This window comes from Glycine soja, chromosome 14 (assembly GCF_004193775.1).
Source record: "Glycine soja cultivar W05 chromosome 14, ASM419377v2, whole genome shotgun sequence".
Classification (NCBI taxonomy): domain Eukaryota; kingdom Viridiplantae; phylum Streptophyta; class Magnoliopsida; order Fabales; family Fabaceae; genus Glycine; species Glycine soja.
In genome coordinates this window covers 13,558,049-13,578,178 of record NC_041015.1, presented here as the reverse complement: position 1 = coordinate 13,578,178, position 20,130 = coordinate 13,558,049, and the positions used below count along the sequence as shown (strand labels likewise).

The 20,130-nt window shown below is 35.7% G+C and overlaps 1 protein-coding gene across 7 annotated transcripts in view; it reads left to right on the top strand.

The window, feature by feature from the left end:
- The window catches only part of LOC114385058, a 20,967-nt gene extending 837 nt beyond the window's left edge, over window positions 1–20,130 (top strand). For 2 of the 7 annotated variants that reach the window (XM_028345004.1, XM_028345005.1), the window contains 19 exons: window positions 1,926–2,577; window positions 2,670–2,758; window positions 2,880–2,978; window positions 4,242–4,387; window positions 4,466–4,920; window positions 5,048–6,016; window positions 6,148–6,262; window positions 6,814–8,603; window positions 9,060–9,132; window positions 9,243–9,363; window positions 9,460–9,546; window positions 9,860–10,306; window positions 10,986–11,081; window positions 15,218–15,379; window positions 15,514–15,678; window positions 16,347–16,460; window positions 16,539–16,721; window positions 17,152–17,196; window positions 19,740–20,130. In XM_028345004.1, the coding sequence (XP_028200805.1) occupies window positions 1,926–2,577; window positions 2,670–2,758; window positions 2,880–2,978; window positions 4,242–4,387; window positions 4,466–4,920; window positions 5,048–6,016; window positions 6,148–6,262; window positions 6,814–8,603; window positions 9,060–9,132; window positions 9,243–9,363; window positions 9,460–9,546; window positions 9,860–10,306; window positions 10,986–11,081; window positions 15,218–15,379; window positions 15,514–15,678; window positions 16,347–16,460; window positions 16,539–16,721; window positions 17,152–17,196; window positions 19,740–19,871 (5,940 nt within the window). In that variant the 3' untranslated portion in view covers window positions 19,872–20,130. The remainder of the gene's footprint in view (window positions 1–1,925; window positions 2,578–2,669; window positions 2,759–2,879; window positions 2,979–4,241; window positions 4,388–4,465; window positions 4,921–5,047; window positions 6,017–6,147; window positions 6,263–6,813; window positions 8,604–9,059; window positions 9,133–9,242; window positions 9,364–9,459; window positions 9,547–9,859; window positions 10,307–10,985; window positions 11,082–15,217; window positions 15,380–15,513; window positions 15,679–16,346; window positions 16,461–16,538; window positions 16,722–17,151; window positions 17,197–19,739) is intronic. The other 5 variants (XM_028345006.1, XM_028345009.1, XM_028345007.1 and 2 more) reach the window with 5 other exon arrangements.

The window sequence follows — 20,130 nt, the reverse complement described above, 5'->3', positions numbered from 1 at the left end:
TTATATATAGAAAGAGTACCAGAGGTACTGGAATACATAAGGGGGGTAGCCATGGTAATGGTTCCATAATCAGACAGAATAGTCTGAGAAGGAACCACTCTATAGGACCCAAAGAAAAAACATAGATAATGGCTAAAGTAAACCTCTAGTAGTACAAAAAGATTGTCTAATATTGCTGGACCAGTAATTAAAATGTTCTGTGAAGCCTTTCTCATAATTCCTAAGCCAGGTCCAAAGAATGAAAATTGCATCTTCAAAGACTTTGTTTGCATCGAAAGAGGCATTAGAGAATACTATACTATTCCTTGTCTTCCAAATGGACCAGGTTAGGGCCAGCCACCAGCACTGCCACCTATTGCTCCTAACACCATCAACTTGGAGTCCCATATGTTGATTGAAATTCATTTTTGGGGTGAGGGGAGCAGCTCCTTTTATATTTATCCATGACATAGCTTCGCACCATAAAGGTTGAATTTTTGAGCAATGGAAAAATAGGTGTCCTGCGTTCTCTTCTTCAGTAATTTTATCAATTAGTAGTAGTAGAGTTGGATCAGTAATTTTATCAATTTATGATTTTATATGAATCAATGCAATTTAAAGGAATTATGTATTGTGTCACGTGATTCGCATATTGGTGTTTTTGTTCTTCTTCTCATGTTTAGAGGTTTCGAGTTCTTTACGAAATTCCAATAGTGGAAATGGAATCTACTTGGAATGCGTCTAAGCTTGCATGTGTTTACATTCCTTGAATACGTGACTCGTGAATTGTAATGTGGCGTGTAAAAGTGAATGATTAATCATTTGCTGTCTCTTGTAATGAAGTTTAATTTTGGATATTGCAGTAGTTTGATCGGATACACTAAGTGTTGTAAAATTTATCGTCCAAGTATAGTCCTCTGCAAGTGATAAAGCCTCTTTTTCTGTAGAAATTATGTATCTGCTCAGGCTCTGCGAATTTTTCTGGTTTTAAGTTTGAAAATAAATATTATGAGAAACAACTTATATGTTCGGAATTCTGCTGATGTATTTTTTTTATTAATAATATCCTTGCTGACAATGGACAATATTTGCAATCTATTTTTGGAATTTTTCTATGACATTGGTGATGGGCTGATGAGCAGAAGGGGCTTACATTTAGTTTGAAATTTGTATCTTGTATTATCTTTTTTGGAGCAATAGGTTATCATTCAAGTTACGGAAGTTTTATTACTACTATTAGATTGGATTGTTTTGGGTCTCATCACTGCTCCTTTAGCACAGTAATTGTAAACTATTTATGTGGCCTATGGTTTTAATTTGTTTTATGTGGAGACTGCTGCTGACTAGTAGTAGCAATTACTGGCCCAGCGATAAGATTTTTTTGAGCATGATGGGGAAGATTTTGTAGTTTTGTTTTTTGGGATTAGCACTCTTGTCTCATCTGCATGCAAAGGAATATGAACGCTTCAAAATAGTGACTTACCTGTGTTGGACACTGAGAATAATCCTAGATGTATTTTACTTTTTTTTTCTTCTTTTATTTTTGAACTTTTATAGCATTATAGATGAAAACACTACAATAATTAGATAAGTTATAGCATTTTATTATGTGTACAGTAACTAATGCACATGCACTAGTGCTCACTTTTAAAACAATGATTCTATCTTTTGATTTAAGACTGGTGTTTTATGTTAATTTTATGCTTCATATTTTGTATTATGGTTATGCAATGTCCTATTTTTTAAAATTTACAATATTCCTGTATCTATGTTGTTCTGGCATCCATGTCATATGCTGTATCTTTGCTTGATAATCTCCAGCTTTGTATGTATGAATTCTATATCTTTATATAACACTTGGTCTATGTGTTTCTCTTAAGATCATTGTGTTTTATTGGAACTCTTTTTTTTTTTTCAAACCCCTTATCTCTTGCTATTTTACATAGAAGGAGATAAACACAAGCTATTGTCTTTATCCACAAGTTGCTCATGGTTTAAGATCAAAATTTGTTGGAGGGAAGCAAGGCCATGTTTACCAAAGCTTTCCCCACTCAACTGCCCATGGATCAGGCCAAGCCGATACCAGAAATTCATTTCTGTCTCTCCTTTATGGTCCTCCATCCTTGTTACAGCATGAGTTTCGGGATTTATCTGATCGAAAGCTTTGCTTCTCATCTGGTGATTGTACTGCTGCTATTGGGAATTCTGTTGTTGGTTCCATAGAAAGTGGAACCTTCCAAACTTCTGGTGTGGGGTTGATGACAGAAAATTTAATTAACCATAACCTGCAAAGTAGGGTGACTACTTTTCCTGAGATTTCTTCCAGGGCAATGGTTGGTCTGAATAATAGTAATAATTTTGTCTTCCACGATATTCAGAGTAGCAATACTGCTATTCAGCCCCCAATTCCTGGTAGTGAGAAAGCTAGGGAGTCTTTTTCTTCTCCAGGTCAGTGCCAAGGTACAATCCCGGCATCTAGTCTAAATGTTTGCTGCTCAGATATTCAAACTACACAAACTATTGCTTTAGAACCAAGCTCATCTAAGTATGCAACTCCTTTTATGAGTGGGTGTCCTCGTGTGTTCTGCATGGGAAAAAGTGAGTGCTAGAAGCATATATTTTCCTATTAGTTAAGATTTATCCTTGGTACATATATATAGATAACTCACATTTCTATTGTCAATTTAAAGGTGGCCATCTTCTTCTTAGCAATACAGGGCTTCTTGGTATTGTTTGTTCATGCCATTGTTGCCACATGTCTGTTCTTAAGTTTTGTGAGGTAAATTCTATCAAAACTGATACTGCTCTCTTGCAATGATTAGGCACGCCCTTCTTGAACCGTTAATTTTACATGTTCTGTACAATTAATGCTTAATGGTTTGTCTGTTCTTATACTGCAGCATTCAGGGTTACATGGCATTGACCCAGGGGAGGCTGTTCGTATGGAAAGTGGGGAGACTATTTCTCAATGGCAGAAGCTATACTTCTTGAAGTTTGGGGTAAGATGTAGCTTTCATGCATTTTATTGGTTGATGTTTCCTGATACATAATGTATATATGTGGCTGTGGGCTTTTAGAGATGAGTGTTCCTGCTTGATCTTTTGATCAGAATTCCATTGGGAATTTATCAACTCCTAGGAAAAGATGCTGCTTTCTATGGTGCTGTTTTTTAATCCTCCCTCCCCAAATTATGACTATGAAATCAGAGAAGGTCCAGAAGGAAGACTCTATTTTTTTTCAATGATCTAAGAGAAATGCTTGTATCCCTGGCCCAAGCTTTTATTTACAAGGGTTTCAAATGTCTTCCGATGAATCTTTTGAGTGTGGATGCTTTCCTTTAAGTTTTTCCACTGAGCATGGAATCATGGATTTCTTTTGCATTTTTCTTTTCAATATTTGGGGGATGTCATATGTTCTGGTCCCTAAAATTTCATTCACTTACTTGCATCCTTCTCCTTTCTATTGGAAAGTTTCTGCTACACAACACTAATGTTTATTGTTTAAAGTGTGTTTGGTTGGAGGGAAATGGATTGTTGTAAACATAAATTAGCAAAACATCATTTTAGAAAACTAAGTATTTAGCACATTTTAATTTAATATTTATTTGAAATTTTGAATGAATTGTTGTAAACATGAATTAGTAAAACATCATTTTATAAAACATTACGAGTTTAAAATTTTATATATTTATGCAAATTGTCAATAAAAAGCTTTCTTTTAGATTTTGTTGTATTACTTGCTTCACACGTTTTTTACATGGTTGCTGATATTTTTTCATACATATTATTATCAGATATATTTTTTATAATCCTGTTTGATTCACATTCATACCAATGAAGCATGAACTCCATTTCTGATTCAGTCGGTCCTATTTTCAGAACATTGATGTGATTTGTTCAAGTGTATTGATGCATGGGGTAAATTAGCAGCAACAAAGTAACAATAATAACTTTAGATACTAGACTTTAGACTACTGCACAACCCAAATATGCTAATCTTATTAGTTTGTTCATACATACTAGTTTTCGTCATTCATAATAGTTATTCATTCATTTGGGCATTGCAGTACACTTTGTGAGAACACTAGCTAGCTTATTGGAAGAGAACCAAATTTCAAACTTTATGTGTACAAATTTTGATAGAATTTGTACATTCATTTTACATTTTTTGTTTTTTTTTTGTTGGCATTGAAAATTGAATTTCTTATTTGCATGTTTGAAGCAACGAGAACACTGGATGGTGATACTTTTATGATGCTTTAGATTAGGTCTCTGGGGAATGAGAATGAATGGGACTGGCCAGACGTATTATCAACAAGAGGAAGTCTGATGAGATCCAATTCATCTGCATTTGATATGTCCAAGACTAATTTGTCGCATATGTTGAGTTCGTCTGCAGTCATGTCAAGGTCTGCAAAGTCTTCTGACTATGTCATGTTTCCAAAAAATGCTCATACAGACAATTAATTTATTGGTGCATTGTCCAGAAAACAAGCGACAACAATCCAGGATGGTTGCAACATTCCACTCAAAGGTTTTACTTGTATTTCACAAAACAGCTTGTATGATCAGTTGAAAAACCAGTTAATGGTGTCTAATCTAGCTATGTATACAACTGCACCAAACTTCATTGGAACTCAACTGGATGATGGTTGTCAGCCTATACCTCCTTCCTTTGATTCTCTAAAAAGGAAAAGAAATTTGTCTAGTGCCCACTCTCCTTTGCAAACTTCAACAAGCCTTTTGAAAGACCATGATTGCATCAAAAAGAAGAATGCTAGTGATGGTCTTGTAGGCAGGGATGCAGCTTCTTCCAATATTGATCTTAGGCTTGGTCAACCACCTCAGACAGGAAATCCACTTCCATCATTTGTAGAGCCACCGCTTTTTAATGCCCTTGCCAGTCCTCCTAAATCACAACCTCTGAAGCAGATGATTACTAGTGCGTTGAACCAATATGTTGTCTTAGCTGATTGTTTGAGTGTTATATTGTATCTATTATTTATTCAGTGTATATTCCTTTTGTTTCATTTTGAAGAAACCTCTTAACAATGTACTTTGTACATTAGATGCAGACCTCAGCAGGGAGGAGGAATTACAGAATAATTTTAGCTATGCTGCTGGTTCAATCAAAATGGTTGAAGAAATGCCTCAGCTTAAACTCAAGAAATATATGTCTGCTGTGGTTAATGCTTCTGCTAGAGCTAGATCAGAAACTAAAAATGTGGCCAAGGGTTTATCCTTTTCACCATTTCTGCAATTTGATAATCAATATGGGGGAAAGACAAAAACTAGTGAAAATTTGTGGAATGATGGCAGCCCTATCATGCCCAAGAAACTGTATTCTGATTACGGCCACACAGGAAGACAATCAACCAATTCGGGCATAAGGACCAATAAATGTTTGAACAATGATAAAGGGGTGAACTTTGCTAAAGACTCTGGTGTTAAAATAAATTCTGGTTTTGGTATTGGTCAGTTAATGAAATACCCAAGCTCCATCAAGAGAGCTGTTGGTGGTAGTGATATTTCGGTTGTTAATGGAAAGATACATGAATTGAATCATGAATCAAGCTTGCCATCAGATACATCTGTGTGTGCAGATATTTTGCGTGGTTCAAACAATGTATCTTTTCTTGGACAAGAAAATCATACTCCAGAAACATCCATTTCATTTAAAGGGATTTTGAAAGGCCTTTCCCATCATGTTTCAAGTTCTGTGTCAAATCAGACTCCTACTTTGCCACAGCAGCAGCAGGGCATTAATATGGATTCTTGTTTGCTTGATGAAAACTTGAGGTTGCTTGCATTGACACAGATACTGGAGTTATCTAAACAACAGCATGCATTGTATTTTAATAATATGAATCAGAAGCAAGGGGGATCCAACAGTATTTCAAAAGTCCAGCATTATATGTATGAGGCTTCAACATCTGAGCAGGGAACTTCTGGTGCAACATTGAAATTGCTCCAAAATAGGGGGATTTATGGGAATCACGAGAGTACTGTTGGTTTAGAGAAACTAGCTTCCCTCACAGGCACGCACAATGCATTTTTTATTTTCCTATAATTTTTAGTGGTGTTTTTAGAGTTTTATTTTTCATGGATTGTGAAATTTTAATATATTTTTTGTAGTATGCACATGTAATTGTGACTTTCCTTCTTTCAGGTATGAACAGCTATTGTCATTTGTCTGGCCTATCACCAAGACCTTTACATTCTAAAGAAAAGGAATCACAATGTAATCATTCTTATGATCTTCAAAATGAAGAGACTTCTTTAAGGTGATTGCAGACAGCTATCATTTTAATGTCATAAGGATATTTGTGTTGCATCTTGCTGGAAAATTATCTTTTGTAGCTTTGATTTTAAAACCAGTCAGTGTGTTCAGTTTACAGCCTATTTTTATAGCATCTTAAGGAGTATTTTCCCTCTAATTCTATAATTAGGTTTAGGGTAATTGTTATTTTATTTAGCTCTAGAAGGTTGTGGAGGAAGATACTGAGGGTACATTTGGGAGAACTTATATGTTTGGGTTTATGAAATAGGTTATGATTCCTATTAGTTCTTTTTAGCATATTTCAATAATCTTCCTGGTGAAGCTTGTGAAAATAAATTGAATTTTACTTATTTTTTCAATATGTTCCATGGTCAAGTTTAGGAAATAAGCTTTATTACTGATGGTACATTATTTCGTTCCCATTCTTTATTCTGTCTTGTCAGATCAGAAACCTGGGTTCCATTTATACTATGTCTGCAAACTTTTCTGTCCTCTGGGAGTTACGCCTCTAACTGTTTTTGTTACTTTTTCGCTCCCCCAATTTTGATGTTGCAGCCTTGGTATAAACAAAGACAATACCAGATCAAGTGTATTTGAAAAATGCTCTGAGCAACCATCAAATATATGTTTCGGAGGCAAGTACACTTGTGCTGCTCAGATTAACTGTTGCAAGAGCAATTTTTTCTCAGGAATTGAACCCCTTTGTTATATCATAAAGCAAAAACTTGCTAATGCCAGTGGTGAAACTTCTTTGAAGATGGCTTCAGATTTGAGTAGAGATATGAATAGTTTCAAGGGCGAAAATATTGAGCAAGGTGGGAAGTTAGATGGCCAAGACTCGATCAAAATTGGCTTTCGTACACCTCAATGGAGAGATGTGCCAAGTAAGGTCAGGAAAGCAGTTTGTGATGCAACATCTTTAGGTCAGACAGCTACTGGTATGGATTGGGAAGGACAAGACAGTGTTCAACTTGGAAACATTTCTATGAAACGCTTCAAAAGAACTATTGACATGGGAGATATGTCAAAAGAGCAAGAAAATTCTAATGTTTCTTCTGGATGCTCTGCTCCTGTGGTTACTCAGGCATCTTTGGAGGTCAACAAAATTGAACCCTGCATGGGTGATGCTGTAGACACTGGCTTTGTCAACAACCTTGTAGTTGATGAAGGGTCAGGTATTGATAAAGGCTGGTCGTCAGATTTGGTTGAAAAAAGTGATGAGTTTCTAGGCTCATCCTCTGGGAGTTGCTTGAAAAATGATTATCTGAGAGTCTTAAATGATCAACCATGTTGCAATCTCCTTGATGACCTTAAACTGTTAGATTCCTTGATATGGAAGAAAGGATGGAATCAAAATAATTTTGTGCTTTCTTCTAATTGTAAAAGCAATCAATCTCAAAAAGTCAAGAAGGGCCTTAAAGGAAAAAAGCGAAAGAGAAATTTGGTGAGGATTCTAGATGCTTCATTATCTTCTGAATTCCCTTCCTTATTGCATAAAAAGAATGAAGAAGTTACTGGAATATGTAATTCCTCTTCTAGTTGTTCAAAAGAAATGCAAATGCGCCCTTTATCTAGCCTGCAAAAATCATCTAACAAGTCTTCCTTTGTTCAACCTAGTAACAAACAAAAACATACTGCATTTTCATCCAAATTTCTTTCTTGTAAGAATCATCTGAACAAGCATCAAAGTTACAAAGTTGGCTACGAGTCAGAATCAAGTTCTGATGCTGAGTTTCGCACATTGCCTGGAGTTTCTGGATCAAAGAAATTAAAAAAGGATCTCACTTCTGATTGTTTTGAGCAGTTTCAAATGCAAGAACCAGCCTATGAGGAACCTGAAAATGATAAGCTGAGGCCATTCTCTTGCAGGAAGGAAAATGCTCATAGAATCACAAGGCCAGTAGTATGTGGAAAATATGGTGAAATATCTAGCGGGCATTTGGCTAGAGAGGTGCAAAAACCAGTAAAAATTGTCTCTCTCAGGAAGGTTCTTAAATCTTCCAAAAGATGTAGGGGTCATACAAATGGAAAGCCTATACCAACTTCAAAAAAGAAATGGAAGAGATTGAGCATTGGAACAAGTAGTGGACATTGCTGTGGGAACCCTGGTTTAAAAATTAAGGAACACAATGAAACCCAAAATGCAATATTTTTTAATAAAACAAATGTTGATTTGTCCATGGAAGATTTGGATAGAGGTGGCAAGCCACCTGTCGTTTACAAAGGGAAGAGAGATGCCAAAGCTAAGCAGGGTAATAGTGTTGGAAATAGAGCTTATGTTTCATTGAAGGTGAAGAACAAGGAAATTCGGAAACAGCGTAGCATTACTGAACTCACTGCTAAAGGTGAAATTTGAGCAGAGCTACATGATTATTTTTCTAAATAATGTTGTTTTAGTTTATTAATTAAAAAGAACTAAGATTGATTAGGTGTGGATCATTAACATACTCATATTTGGAGTACCTTAGCAATTCGTTTTTTGTTCATTCTTAGACATAAATGTTGGCTTACATGCTTTGTTTCATTGGCTGTCAGTATTCTACCAAACTGTTACCTGTGCAGTGTGATTTCATCAGGAGTCTAATAGAGACAACATACCAGTGATGCTTTATTAAATTTATACTTCAATATTTTATTTTGTTGTAAATAGGTATAGATTGTTATATAGACATGCATGTCGTCTTCATTTGAAATCTGGTTCCATGCTGTACTTACCTTAATCTCTTCTATAGCTTTTGTGAGTGTAGAGAGTTATTTTACTGAGAAATGCCTCCTCACGATGGTTTGTAAATGCATGCCAGAAACCAAAGTGATGGATATGATGAATAGTGCTCAAGATCAGGAGCCTGGTTTGTGTAGCACCGCAAGTAGAAAGTGAGCAAATCAAATGTTGTCCTATTTGCTTATTCTGTTTTAGAAGTATTCCATTTAAATGCCTATGCTTTCTTCACTGTATGTGTCTCATTGCTCTTGCTGTCTTGCAGCTCCATTCAAGGTCACATGAACATAGCCACCATAAATTCAGATGCTTTCTGCTGTGTGTGTCGAAGCTCAAGCAATGATAAAATCAACTATTTGTTGGAGTGTAGTCGATGTCTGATTAGAGTATGTTTATAATAAAGTAATATTCAATTGTTGAACTGTTCATATTTTTTATATGAAAGAAGAGTTTGATACTATTTCCTTTATCTTCTGTATTAGGTGCATCAAGCGTGCTATGGTGTTTCCTCATTACCCAAAAAAAGTAGTTGGTGTTGCAGGCCATGCCGAACAAACTCAAAAAATATTGTATATCCAATATGCTTTTTGAATTTTCCATATGATTTCTCAATCCTGATATAGTATAGCCTTGTTTTTGTGCTTTCCTTTTGATTATCTGAAGCGATTTATCCTTCTTCAAATTTTGTACCTGTTATATTAATTTGTTTTTCTTTACCTCTCTGTCCATGCCCTAGCTAAAGTTTTCAACTATTGATCTATTATTATTGAATATGTGATTTCTCTGCTACTATGTGTATCACCATTTATAATAAGTTCTTTATTTAGGAACTAATTTAACAGTTCTTTCCATGCATTTCATTTTGGTGGGTCCAACACCAAGGTTTGTGTCCTATGTGGTTATGGAGGTGGAGCCATGACTCGAGCAATAATGAGTCACACAATTGTCAAGAGCCTCCTGAAAGTGTGGAATGGTGAGAAAGATGGCATGCCAAAGAATACAACTTCACATGAAGTTTTTGAAAAGGAAATAGATGCATTTCTATCCTCAAAAGATGGGCAAGAAGTTGATCAAGAAAGTGTTTTGAAGCCCAAAATTGTTGATACATCAACAGATCTGATGAAAGTTACCAATCACATACAACACACCCCAACCTCTGTTTCTAATTTCAAGGTACATAACAGTATTACAGAAGCAGTTCTTGATCCAACTGTTAAACAATGGATTCATATGGTTTGTGGTCTTTGGACTCCTGGAACAAGATGCCCCAATGTTGACACCATGAGTGCTTTTGATGTATCTGGTGTTTCGCGTCCAAGAGCAGATGTGGTGAGTACCTAACAGAAATTTTATATTACTCAGCTGGTTGAGCCAACTAATTTCTAAACTAAAACCACAAGTATGCTTGTTCTCAATGGGTTGTTCTTTTTCCATTATGGATAATTTTGTGCAATTACTGTAGTTACATGTGTGTGTTTTCTATTGTCCTATATTTACTTACTGTATCTTAGTATTGCCAATATCATTGACACAAACTAATTCATAAATGAAAACACAGGGTATAAGCTGTTTTTGAAATAGATAATCAAATGTGACTCCTTTGTTTCCTCCTTTGTCTTGTCTTGTTACAGTACTGGCAGTGATTAATAGAATCTAGTCCCTCCTCCCAATAAGTACGCAAATTTGTGCCTTTTTCAGGGTTGATTTACTAATTTGTACTCTTTATTTTTACGTTCTGGGCTATATGGGTAAGCCTTGGAAATTGGAATGATGGTTGGGTCATATATGTGGGTTTGTTAGTTCGTAGAAAGTCCTAATCCATTGGATTAACACTGGACTCCAAATACAATGCTATATAGTGTTTAACTATGAAAACAGAGGAATATATTATGCCTGCAAGCTCTGACTGAACAAAGATATGTATGGTCAAACTTATTTTACAACTGTTTTAACATTATTTTGTGGCATTTAGTATTTGCTCTAGTTTTCACTACATTATTTCTCTCAGGTTTGTTACATTTGCAATCGATGGGGTGGTTCTTGTATAGAGTGCAGGATTGCTGATTGCTCTATCAAGTTTCATCCTTGGTGTGCTCATCAAAAGGTACTTTTCTTTGATAGGTGGGACTTTACATCATACAACTTTTCTGCCAATTGACGTGGTGGCTTTAATAAAACTAAATCAAAAACTATAATTTTTAGGCTTAATTGCACTTTATATCCCCAACTTTTTACTTTTTGGCATCGATATCAATATTCATTTTTAAGCCTAATTTTTATTTTTAAGGTTTGTTGTCTAATGATATTTGTTCTCTGGGAAAATGTGCATGTATCTATCTTACTAAAACATACCATGAAAATATTGAGGTTGATGCTTCCCTCCCACTAGATGTGCCTAAGGACATTTCCAAGGTCTCAGTATCAGATTTAGAGAACTGAGAGAATAAGAGAAAACATTGAGAACATAAAAAGGAAAACCTGATATTATTGATTCTGAAAAAGTTAGTTTATAATGCAGTTACAAAGGAGGAATTTATAAACCTCTAGACCTTGAAGTTAATCACAAACTAACTAACAGAATTCTGTTAAACTAACTAACAACTAACTAACAGAATTCTGTTAGTGAAAGAAAAGTAGTTAGTTGTCTAGTAAGAGTGTTGGATCGTGAAATAGATCAGCTCCATGTTTGGACAATTTGCAGTTTGTAACCATAGGAGTAGAGATAGAGTGTGCCTCAGCCATTTGAGTTTTATGAAGTAGATCTCTGGCATACTTGCTTTGAGACATCAAAATAGACCTGTTAGGGAGATACTTAATCTCCAGCCCCAAGAAATAGTCTAAGTGACCTAGCTGTTTGAGAGAAAAGGCTGTATTCAATCTCGAAGTTAACTGTTGAATGAGAGAGTTAGAACTTCCTGTGATGATGATATCATCTACATAAACTAGAATGTAGACAGTGTGCTGTTGATGTGTATAAATGAACAAAGAGGGATCACACTTGCTTCCTACAAACCCAGTCTGTATTAGTGTTGACCTTGACCTGTCAAACCACTGCCTTGGAGCTTGCTTAAACCCATAGAGAGCCTTGTTAAGTTTACAAACCAAGGATTTTCCTTCAACTTCAAAACCTGCATGTTGAGTCATATAGACAGTCTCCTCAAGTAATCCATTTAGAAGTGCATTGTTGACATCAAGCTGAAATAAGTCCCAGCCTTGTGAGAGTGCAAGAGTTAGAACTACTCTAATTGTAACTGGTTTTACCACAGAAGAAAATGTTTCGTGAAAGTCAAAGCCATGAACTTGATGAAATCCCTTTGCAACTAGTCTAGCTTTGTACCTATTGATTGAACCATCAACATTTTCTTTTATGCTAAAGACCCACTTGCATCCTATAGCTTGTCTACCAGCTGGTAATGGAACTAAATCCCAAGTTCTGTTTCTCATTAGAGCATTAACTCCTCCTGCATAGCTGCAAACCATTCTGAACTTTCCAGGGTCTGCTTTACACTTTTAGGTTCAGAATGAGTAAGAAATAATGAAGGATGCAGCCTAGCATTGTGTATTCCAGATTTAGACCTAGTTTGCATAGGGTGAGTGTTAATGGGAATTAGAGTTAATGCAGACACAGATTCACTATGCGACATAGTATTTGATGATTGAGGATGAGTGGGAGAGGCTGCAGTTGATATAGATTCACTAGATGACACTATATTGGATGATTGAGGATGAGGGTAGGTGGATTTAGATGAGGTTTGATTTAAGGCAGTAGCAGAGAAACCAGGAGGAACAGAGGGAGCTGAAAGGAAATTGGAGGAAGGTATTTGGGAAAGTGAAGGTGTAGAGGCTGAAACAGGAGGAGATAGGTCAGGATTGAGGCTGAAATAGGAAGTAATATTCTGTGTTGAACTGGAGGAAGAGGAAAACAGATCTAAATATGGAAACCTCAACTCATTAAACAAAACATCCTTAGAAATATAAATTCTACCAGTTGAAGACAGACATTTGTAGCCTTTATGTGAAGAGGAGTACCCCAAGAAAACACACTCTTGAGACCTGAAATCTAGTTTGTGAGTATGATAGGGTTTCAACAGAGGAAAACATGCACAGCCAAATGTTTTAAGAAAGTGAAAATCAGGCTCTTGTTAAAAAGAGTGACAAATGGAATAGCAAAGTTGAGTGATGCAGTGGGTAACCTATTAATCAAATAGATTGCAGTGACAAAAGCATAATCCCAAAACTGTAGAGGTAGAGTCGCATGATGAAGTAATGTGAGTCCTAGATCAACTATATGCCTATGCTTCCTTTCAACTACACCATTTTGATGATGAGTGTGTGGGCAGATTAACCTATGCGAAATGCCATAGGAAGCTAATAAAGCAGAGAAGTGTCTATATTCACCACCCCAATCAGATTGAACACTTTTTATTGTAGTGTTAAGTTGAAGTTCAACTGATAACTTGAAAGTTTGGAAAACAAACACAGTTTCAGCTTTGGTTTTAATAGGAAATATCCAAGTATATCGTGAAAAGGCATCAATAAACGAAACTTAATATTTGAAACCAGAGTAGGACGTTAAATGAGAAGGCCCCCATAAATCTGTGAAGACAAGTTCTAAAGGAGAATAAACTGAAGTGGATTTGTAACAGTTTTTTTATACGTTCATTCTAATATTCAGGAGTACTAGTTGTCTGAGTTCTTTGGTGAGATAGGCTATTTTATTTCTATTTGTGGATTTCCTACTTATGACCTGCTTAAAGCTGAGTTGACTTTTAGTTTGAGTGGGACTGCTAGAGAATATTAGGATTACTAGTCTTACTGTTTGTGGACTTGGGTTTGTACTAGACTACTAGTAATACTAGTACTTGACCTAATTATCTGTATTTGTTCAAATAATTTGGAATATTAGGTTGGGATACTGCATCATATTAGTCAATCATATATTAAAATTTTAAAAACTACTGTTAGCTATCTTTTAGTTTTTCCTTTCTTCCCTACAAAAATCACTTGTTGGATCAATCATATATTGTTAGGTTAAAAGCTTAACTAGGAGTTAGGGTGCAACTTTTTCTACTTAAGGAAAGTCCATGGTTCAAAGAGTTTGCACATGCCGGCATGTTGCCTGGAGGTAAAGGATTAAGATCCCAAGTGTCACTTGAGTCTGAATCAGACATTTCGTCCTCCATAGCCTATTGTCAATCAGAGATAGGGCCTGGCCTGTAGTTTTAGATATAGACATAGGACAAAGAAGACAAGCGAATGATGCTAAGTCAAATGACAACCATAAGGAGCATTAAGGCTATGAGAATGTCTGTTACCTTAGCATATTGATATAGGAAGTTCTAGTTTAGGAGCCAGAGGCCAGAGCAGGAGTCTGGTGGAGCTTATAAGTTTGAAGGTGGACTTTGGATGGGTTGTGGTTGTGGCCTCTGTTAATCCCATCAAAACACACTTGGAGCTTGGATTAGAATATGCTCCATTAGAGTTGCTGTGGATCACTTGTTCTTCAATTGTAAAATGGCCAAAGGGCTTTGGTGGGAATCCATGAGATGGAACCAGATGGTTGGCCCCATTGCACCTTCTCCAGCATCACATTTTGCCCAATTTTGTGAGGGTTTTGTTGCAGGGCAAAACCAATCTCATCGATATGGATGGTGGGTAGCATTGACTAGCTCCATATGGCAGCATAGGAACCAATTGGTATTCGAGGGCAATCACTTTCAACCTACTAAAGTGATGATGATGCTTTATTCCTCAAATGGTCATGGTTAAAGACCAGAGAGAAAAACTTTAGTATTTCTTTCAATCAATGGTCTTCTAACCTTGTGGAATATTTTAGCTAATATGGGCTGGGTATACTTACCCTTGTAGTGGGCTGGGTATATTTATCCTATGTAGTGGGATTAATGTTGGGTATTTGTTTATGTTGGAAGGCGACACACTAAGTGTCTTGTATTCTGTATACTTCACCAGTACCCCTGGTACTGCTATGATTCATATTAATAATATATATATTTTTGCCTTCCAAAAAAAAACAGAGTTGCTGTGGTATGCCTTCTTCTTTTCCTTGGATTTGGTACCTAAGATAAGTTGTCTAAAGTTTTATTATGCACTATATGTTTTATTGAATTTTAACATTTATTATGAAATCTTCTGTCAATTAATATTTGACGACACACATTGTGTTATACCCATTAGGGTACCATAACTCCCATGACAATTGCTTTTCAATTTCTTTTGCAGAACCTCTTGCAAAGTGAGACTGAAGGCATTGATGATGAGAAGATTGGATTTTATGGAAGATGCACGCTTCATATTATTGAACCTAGATGTCTGCCCATATATGATCCTCTTGATGAAATTGGAAGTCAAGAAGAAAAGGAATTCACCTGTGCCAGGGCAGAGGTATTTTCTGCATTCGTTGTGTTTTTTTTTTGGGACTTATTTAGGGTGAACTGGGGGGGCATTTGAGTTTTCTTTTTATATTTTTCATGTCTGACATGTAATGAAATTAAATGTCTTATTCTGGATTATTGTAGGGTTACAAGGGCCGTAGGTGGGATGGTTTTCAGAATAATCAGTGCCAAGGTGGATGCCTTGTTCCTGAGGAGCAGCTAAATGCTTGGATTCACATTAATGGGCAGAAATTATGTTCACGGGGACTTCCAAAATTCCCAGATTTAGATATTGAGCATGATTGTCGAGTATGTTTCAGTGTTATTATTTGGCCTCCAAGTTTTAATATAGATATTACATTTACTTTGCACTTTTGCTGAAATAGAAGCTTTAAAATTTTATTTACTGGTCCGTAGCTGATTGACATTTTAGATCAAGTATTTTCCTTGGATGTGTAGCTAATATATGACAATGTATTTGTTAGTATTTTGAAAAGTATCTCATCCTATCGTACCCTATCCTAGGCTATCTTTACCTTCAGTATTAATTTCCCTATTTCCTTATTATTTCTTAAGATTAGTTACCATGTTTCCTTATCTAATAATTTGTTTCTTATTTAGTTAGGATTATGATTAGTATAATGGTTAATGCTCTTGGTTTTATAGTATTTGTACATTGTAATGAGTTAATATTAATTTAATATTTCATTGTCTTTTATCTCTCTTCCTTCCTCTTCTTAAGTTCCCATATTTTTTACATTGTTCAAGTCATGAAGATCACGGTTTTAGTTTTCCCAACAAAAGTTGCATATCCATATTTATCTTTGACTTCTTAATGTAGCAGAACTACTTCAGGCCATGGAAAGCAAGTACCTTTTAAATGGAAATTTACATTTGTATCCTTGGTATTCTAATTCTAATTCTTTTGGTAAGCTTCAGCCTATTGTCCTGCGTATCTAATGTCCTACTTTATGCAGAAGGAATATGCTCGATACAAACAAGCAAAGGGATGGAAACACCTTGTTGTATACAAGTCCCGTATACATGCTCTAGGTCTTTACACTTCTCGATTCATTTCCCGGGGTGAAATGGTATGATACCAGTCTACAAGTTTTTATGTGCCACTCCACTATGATTGCAAATATGAAGTATTTCCTGTACTTCTACAGGTTGTTGAGTATATTGGTGAAATTGTGGGGCTGCGTGTGGCTGATAAAAGAGAGAAGGAATATCAATCTGGAAGGAAACTTCAGTACAAGACTGCCTGCTACTTCTTCAGGATAGACAAAGAGCATATTATTGATGCCACAAGGAAAGGGGGGATTGCTCGATTTGTGAACCACTCATGCCTGGTATATTATTTTAAAATTTGACTCTACATTTGTTTATTGTTCTTTTCATTTTTAGTTTTGTCAATTTTAGTGTGCATTCGTTAATGCCTTTGTCTATGCTTATGGATGTTTGTTTACTAGACTTGGGGGCTTGTTATGAAGTTGTTTGGGGTAGTATCCTCAGGTATATATGTTAGAATGTTATTGGTGATTTTGTACAAAAAAACTACTCTGAACCAAGAACCTTATTCTAATCGATCATTATGCCAATGCATGTTTTGCATAAAATTTGAACTCCATACTTGTGATCAATTCTTTCTTCTATCATTGATATAACTTATGTCCATGATCGTTAGAAGTCGTAATTGATGTAATGTGTTTTAACAATAGCTGTTGTTTCCGTTTGTACTTCAATTCAGCATTATAACAAAAGTTTTATTTACATGACCAGCCAAATTGCGTGGCAAAAGTGATCACCGTAAGGCATGAAAAGAAGGTAAATTGCTACTTTTGATTCAATTTACTGCATTGATAATTTGTTGGGTTAATTACGGAAATGGGTAGAATTTTCGAAAAATTACTATAATGGGTATATTTTAAAAAAATTACGAAAATGAATAAATCATATTTTGATATATGATTTCACAATGAAGAAATTGGATACCAAAGTACGGTTTCACTTTTCATTTGTTTAAAATATTTTCTCTAAGAACTGAAATCGTATGATTTTAACATATGGTTTCAACTTTTAATAATAATAAAAAAAAAATTAAAAAACTGAAATCGTATGTGTATATACAATTTCACTGAAAAACAAAATTGAGCTTTGAAGCATGATTTTTTCATTTTTGTAATTTTTTCAAAATATACCCATTTTGTAATTTTTTTTTAAAAAATTACACCATTATGGTGCAAGAGCCGTAATTTGCTACTCCCCTTCCTTCCCAGCAAGTTTTTTGACCTTATAATCAATAATGAAAAATTAAGATGCAATTAAGAAGTTAACAGTAGGGGTGAAAATGAGTCAAGGCAAGTCAAGTTTTATTAGGCTTGAGCTCGACTTGAGTTGAATACGCAAAGCTTGAGTTTGGCTCATTACTTGTGATAAGCTTTTTTTAAAGGCTCGGCTCCGCTTACATAAAAACCTGGCTTGGTCTATGAGCCTATTTAAAAGTCTGCTTAAAGACATCTTTAACCAATTAATTATTTTAAAACCTAGTAAAATACTAACTAAAAAAAGAAACTAATAAAATTTCGTATAAGTAATGTACAAATTCAAAAATAATTGATAAACAAAATCATATTGAATTCAAGTTATTTAAACACAAAGTATATCAAAAGAAAATGAAAAAAAAATAATATAATATTAAAAAATATACGTATTAGAGATGATTTATACTAATATAGTCAAATACAACAACAACAACAACGCCTTATCCCACTAGGTGGGGTCGGCTACATGGATCAACTTCCGCCATAATGTTCTATCAAGTACCATACTTCTATCCAAACCATTAATTTCGAGATCCTTTTTTATAACCTCTCTTATAGTCTTTTTGGGTCTTCCTCTGCCTCGAATTGTTTGTCTTCTCTCCATCTGGTCTACTCTCCTCACTACAGAGTCTACCGGTCTTCTCTCTACATGCCCAAACCACCTAAGTCTATTTTCCACCATCTTCTCTACAATAGGCGCTACTCCAACCCTCTCTCTAATAGCTTCGTTTCTAATTTTATCCTGTCGAGTCTTACCACACATCCACCGCAACATCCTCATCTCCGCTACACCGACTTTATTCTCATGTTGGCTCTTGACCGCCCAACATTCTGTTCCGTACAAAATCGCCGGTCTTACCGCAGTCCGATAAAACTTTCCCTTTAGCTTGATCGGTACCTTTGCATCACATAACACCCCCGATGCTTTTCTCCATTTCATTCATCCTGCTTGAATGCGATGATTCACATCCCCTTCAATTTCCCCATCATCCTGTATTACAGACCCAAGATATTTAAACCGTGTGACTTGAGGGATAATATGGTCTCCTATTTTCACCTCTGAGTTAGAAACCCTCCTTCTTTTGTTGAACTTACATTCCATATACTCCGATTTGCTTCTGCTTAGGCGAAAGCCATGTGTTTCTAGAGCTCGTCTCCAAGTTTCCAATCTCTCATTCAATTCCTCCCTCGACTCTCCAAGGAGGACTATGTCATCTGCAAAAAGCATGCATCTCGGCGCTATCTCTTGGATTTGTTCCGTGAGGACATCCAAAATTAAGGTAAAAAGGTAGGGGCTAAGGGTTGACCCTTGATGTAAACCAATTGTGATGGGAAAATCGTCTGACTCTCCACCCTGTGTCCTAACACTAGTCGATACCCTATCATACATATCTTGGATAGCTCGAATATATGCAACCCTAACCCCTTTCTTCTCTAGAGCTTTCCACAAAATCTCTCTAGGCACTCTATCATACGCTTTCTCCAAGTCAATAAAAATCAAGTGCAAGTCTTGTTGGGCCATGCGATATTGCTCCATCACCCGCCGTAATAAATAAATCGCTTCCATGGTCGAATCTCTATGACATGGATCAATTACGTAATATAGTCAAATAAAAATATTTAAATTATATGAAAATGTCTTTATAAAACATTCTTTTTTTTGGAAGTATTAATCTGGTTGCATTATCCTTTTAACTTAGTCTTTTTCTTTTTAAAATTTTTTCACATGCAAGTAAAATCTCTAAGCACTTTATGTCACTGTCATCCATAATATCATAAAAATAGTATAGATAATAGTTATTATTATTATTATTACTTAAACAAGTCGACTTGTCAAACTTAACAAGTTTTTTTTTTATAGTTTGGCTTTGGCCAAAGCTTATTGTAAATAAGTTAAGCCGAGCCGAGCCTTAAATAGGTCGAGTCATAGGCCCTTAACAAGCGGCTCGACTCATTTCCATCCCTACTTAACAGTATATGGGTTTCAGGTTTCATCTTTTTTGACTGCACACTGATGAAAAAACTTGTTGGCTTTTGGTTTTGAAGGTTGTCTTCTTGGCAGAGAGGGACATATTTCCTGGTGAAGAGATTACGTATGATTACCACTTTAATCACGAAGACGAAGGAAAGATTCCATGTTACTGCAATTCAAAAAATTGCAGGCGCTATATGAACTAATTGGCAGTTGTAAATGATATAGGGTTTGTTGTATATTCGGTCCCCACGGGTAGTGCTCATGACGCTGGGAAACATTGTCTTTTTACCCATTGGAATTAGGGGTGGGGGAATCCATGTTATTGCGATGTGAACAGGGTGCAACTTTTAAGTTTGGGTATATAACTAGCAAGCGTTTGCAACGCAATCAACAAGGTGTTTAGTTTTGTAGCCTTTTGTTAAACGAGCTTCCCCTTGGTTATCAAAATTTTCATGTCTTGAA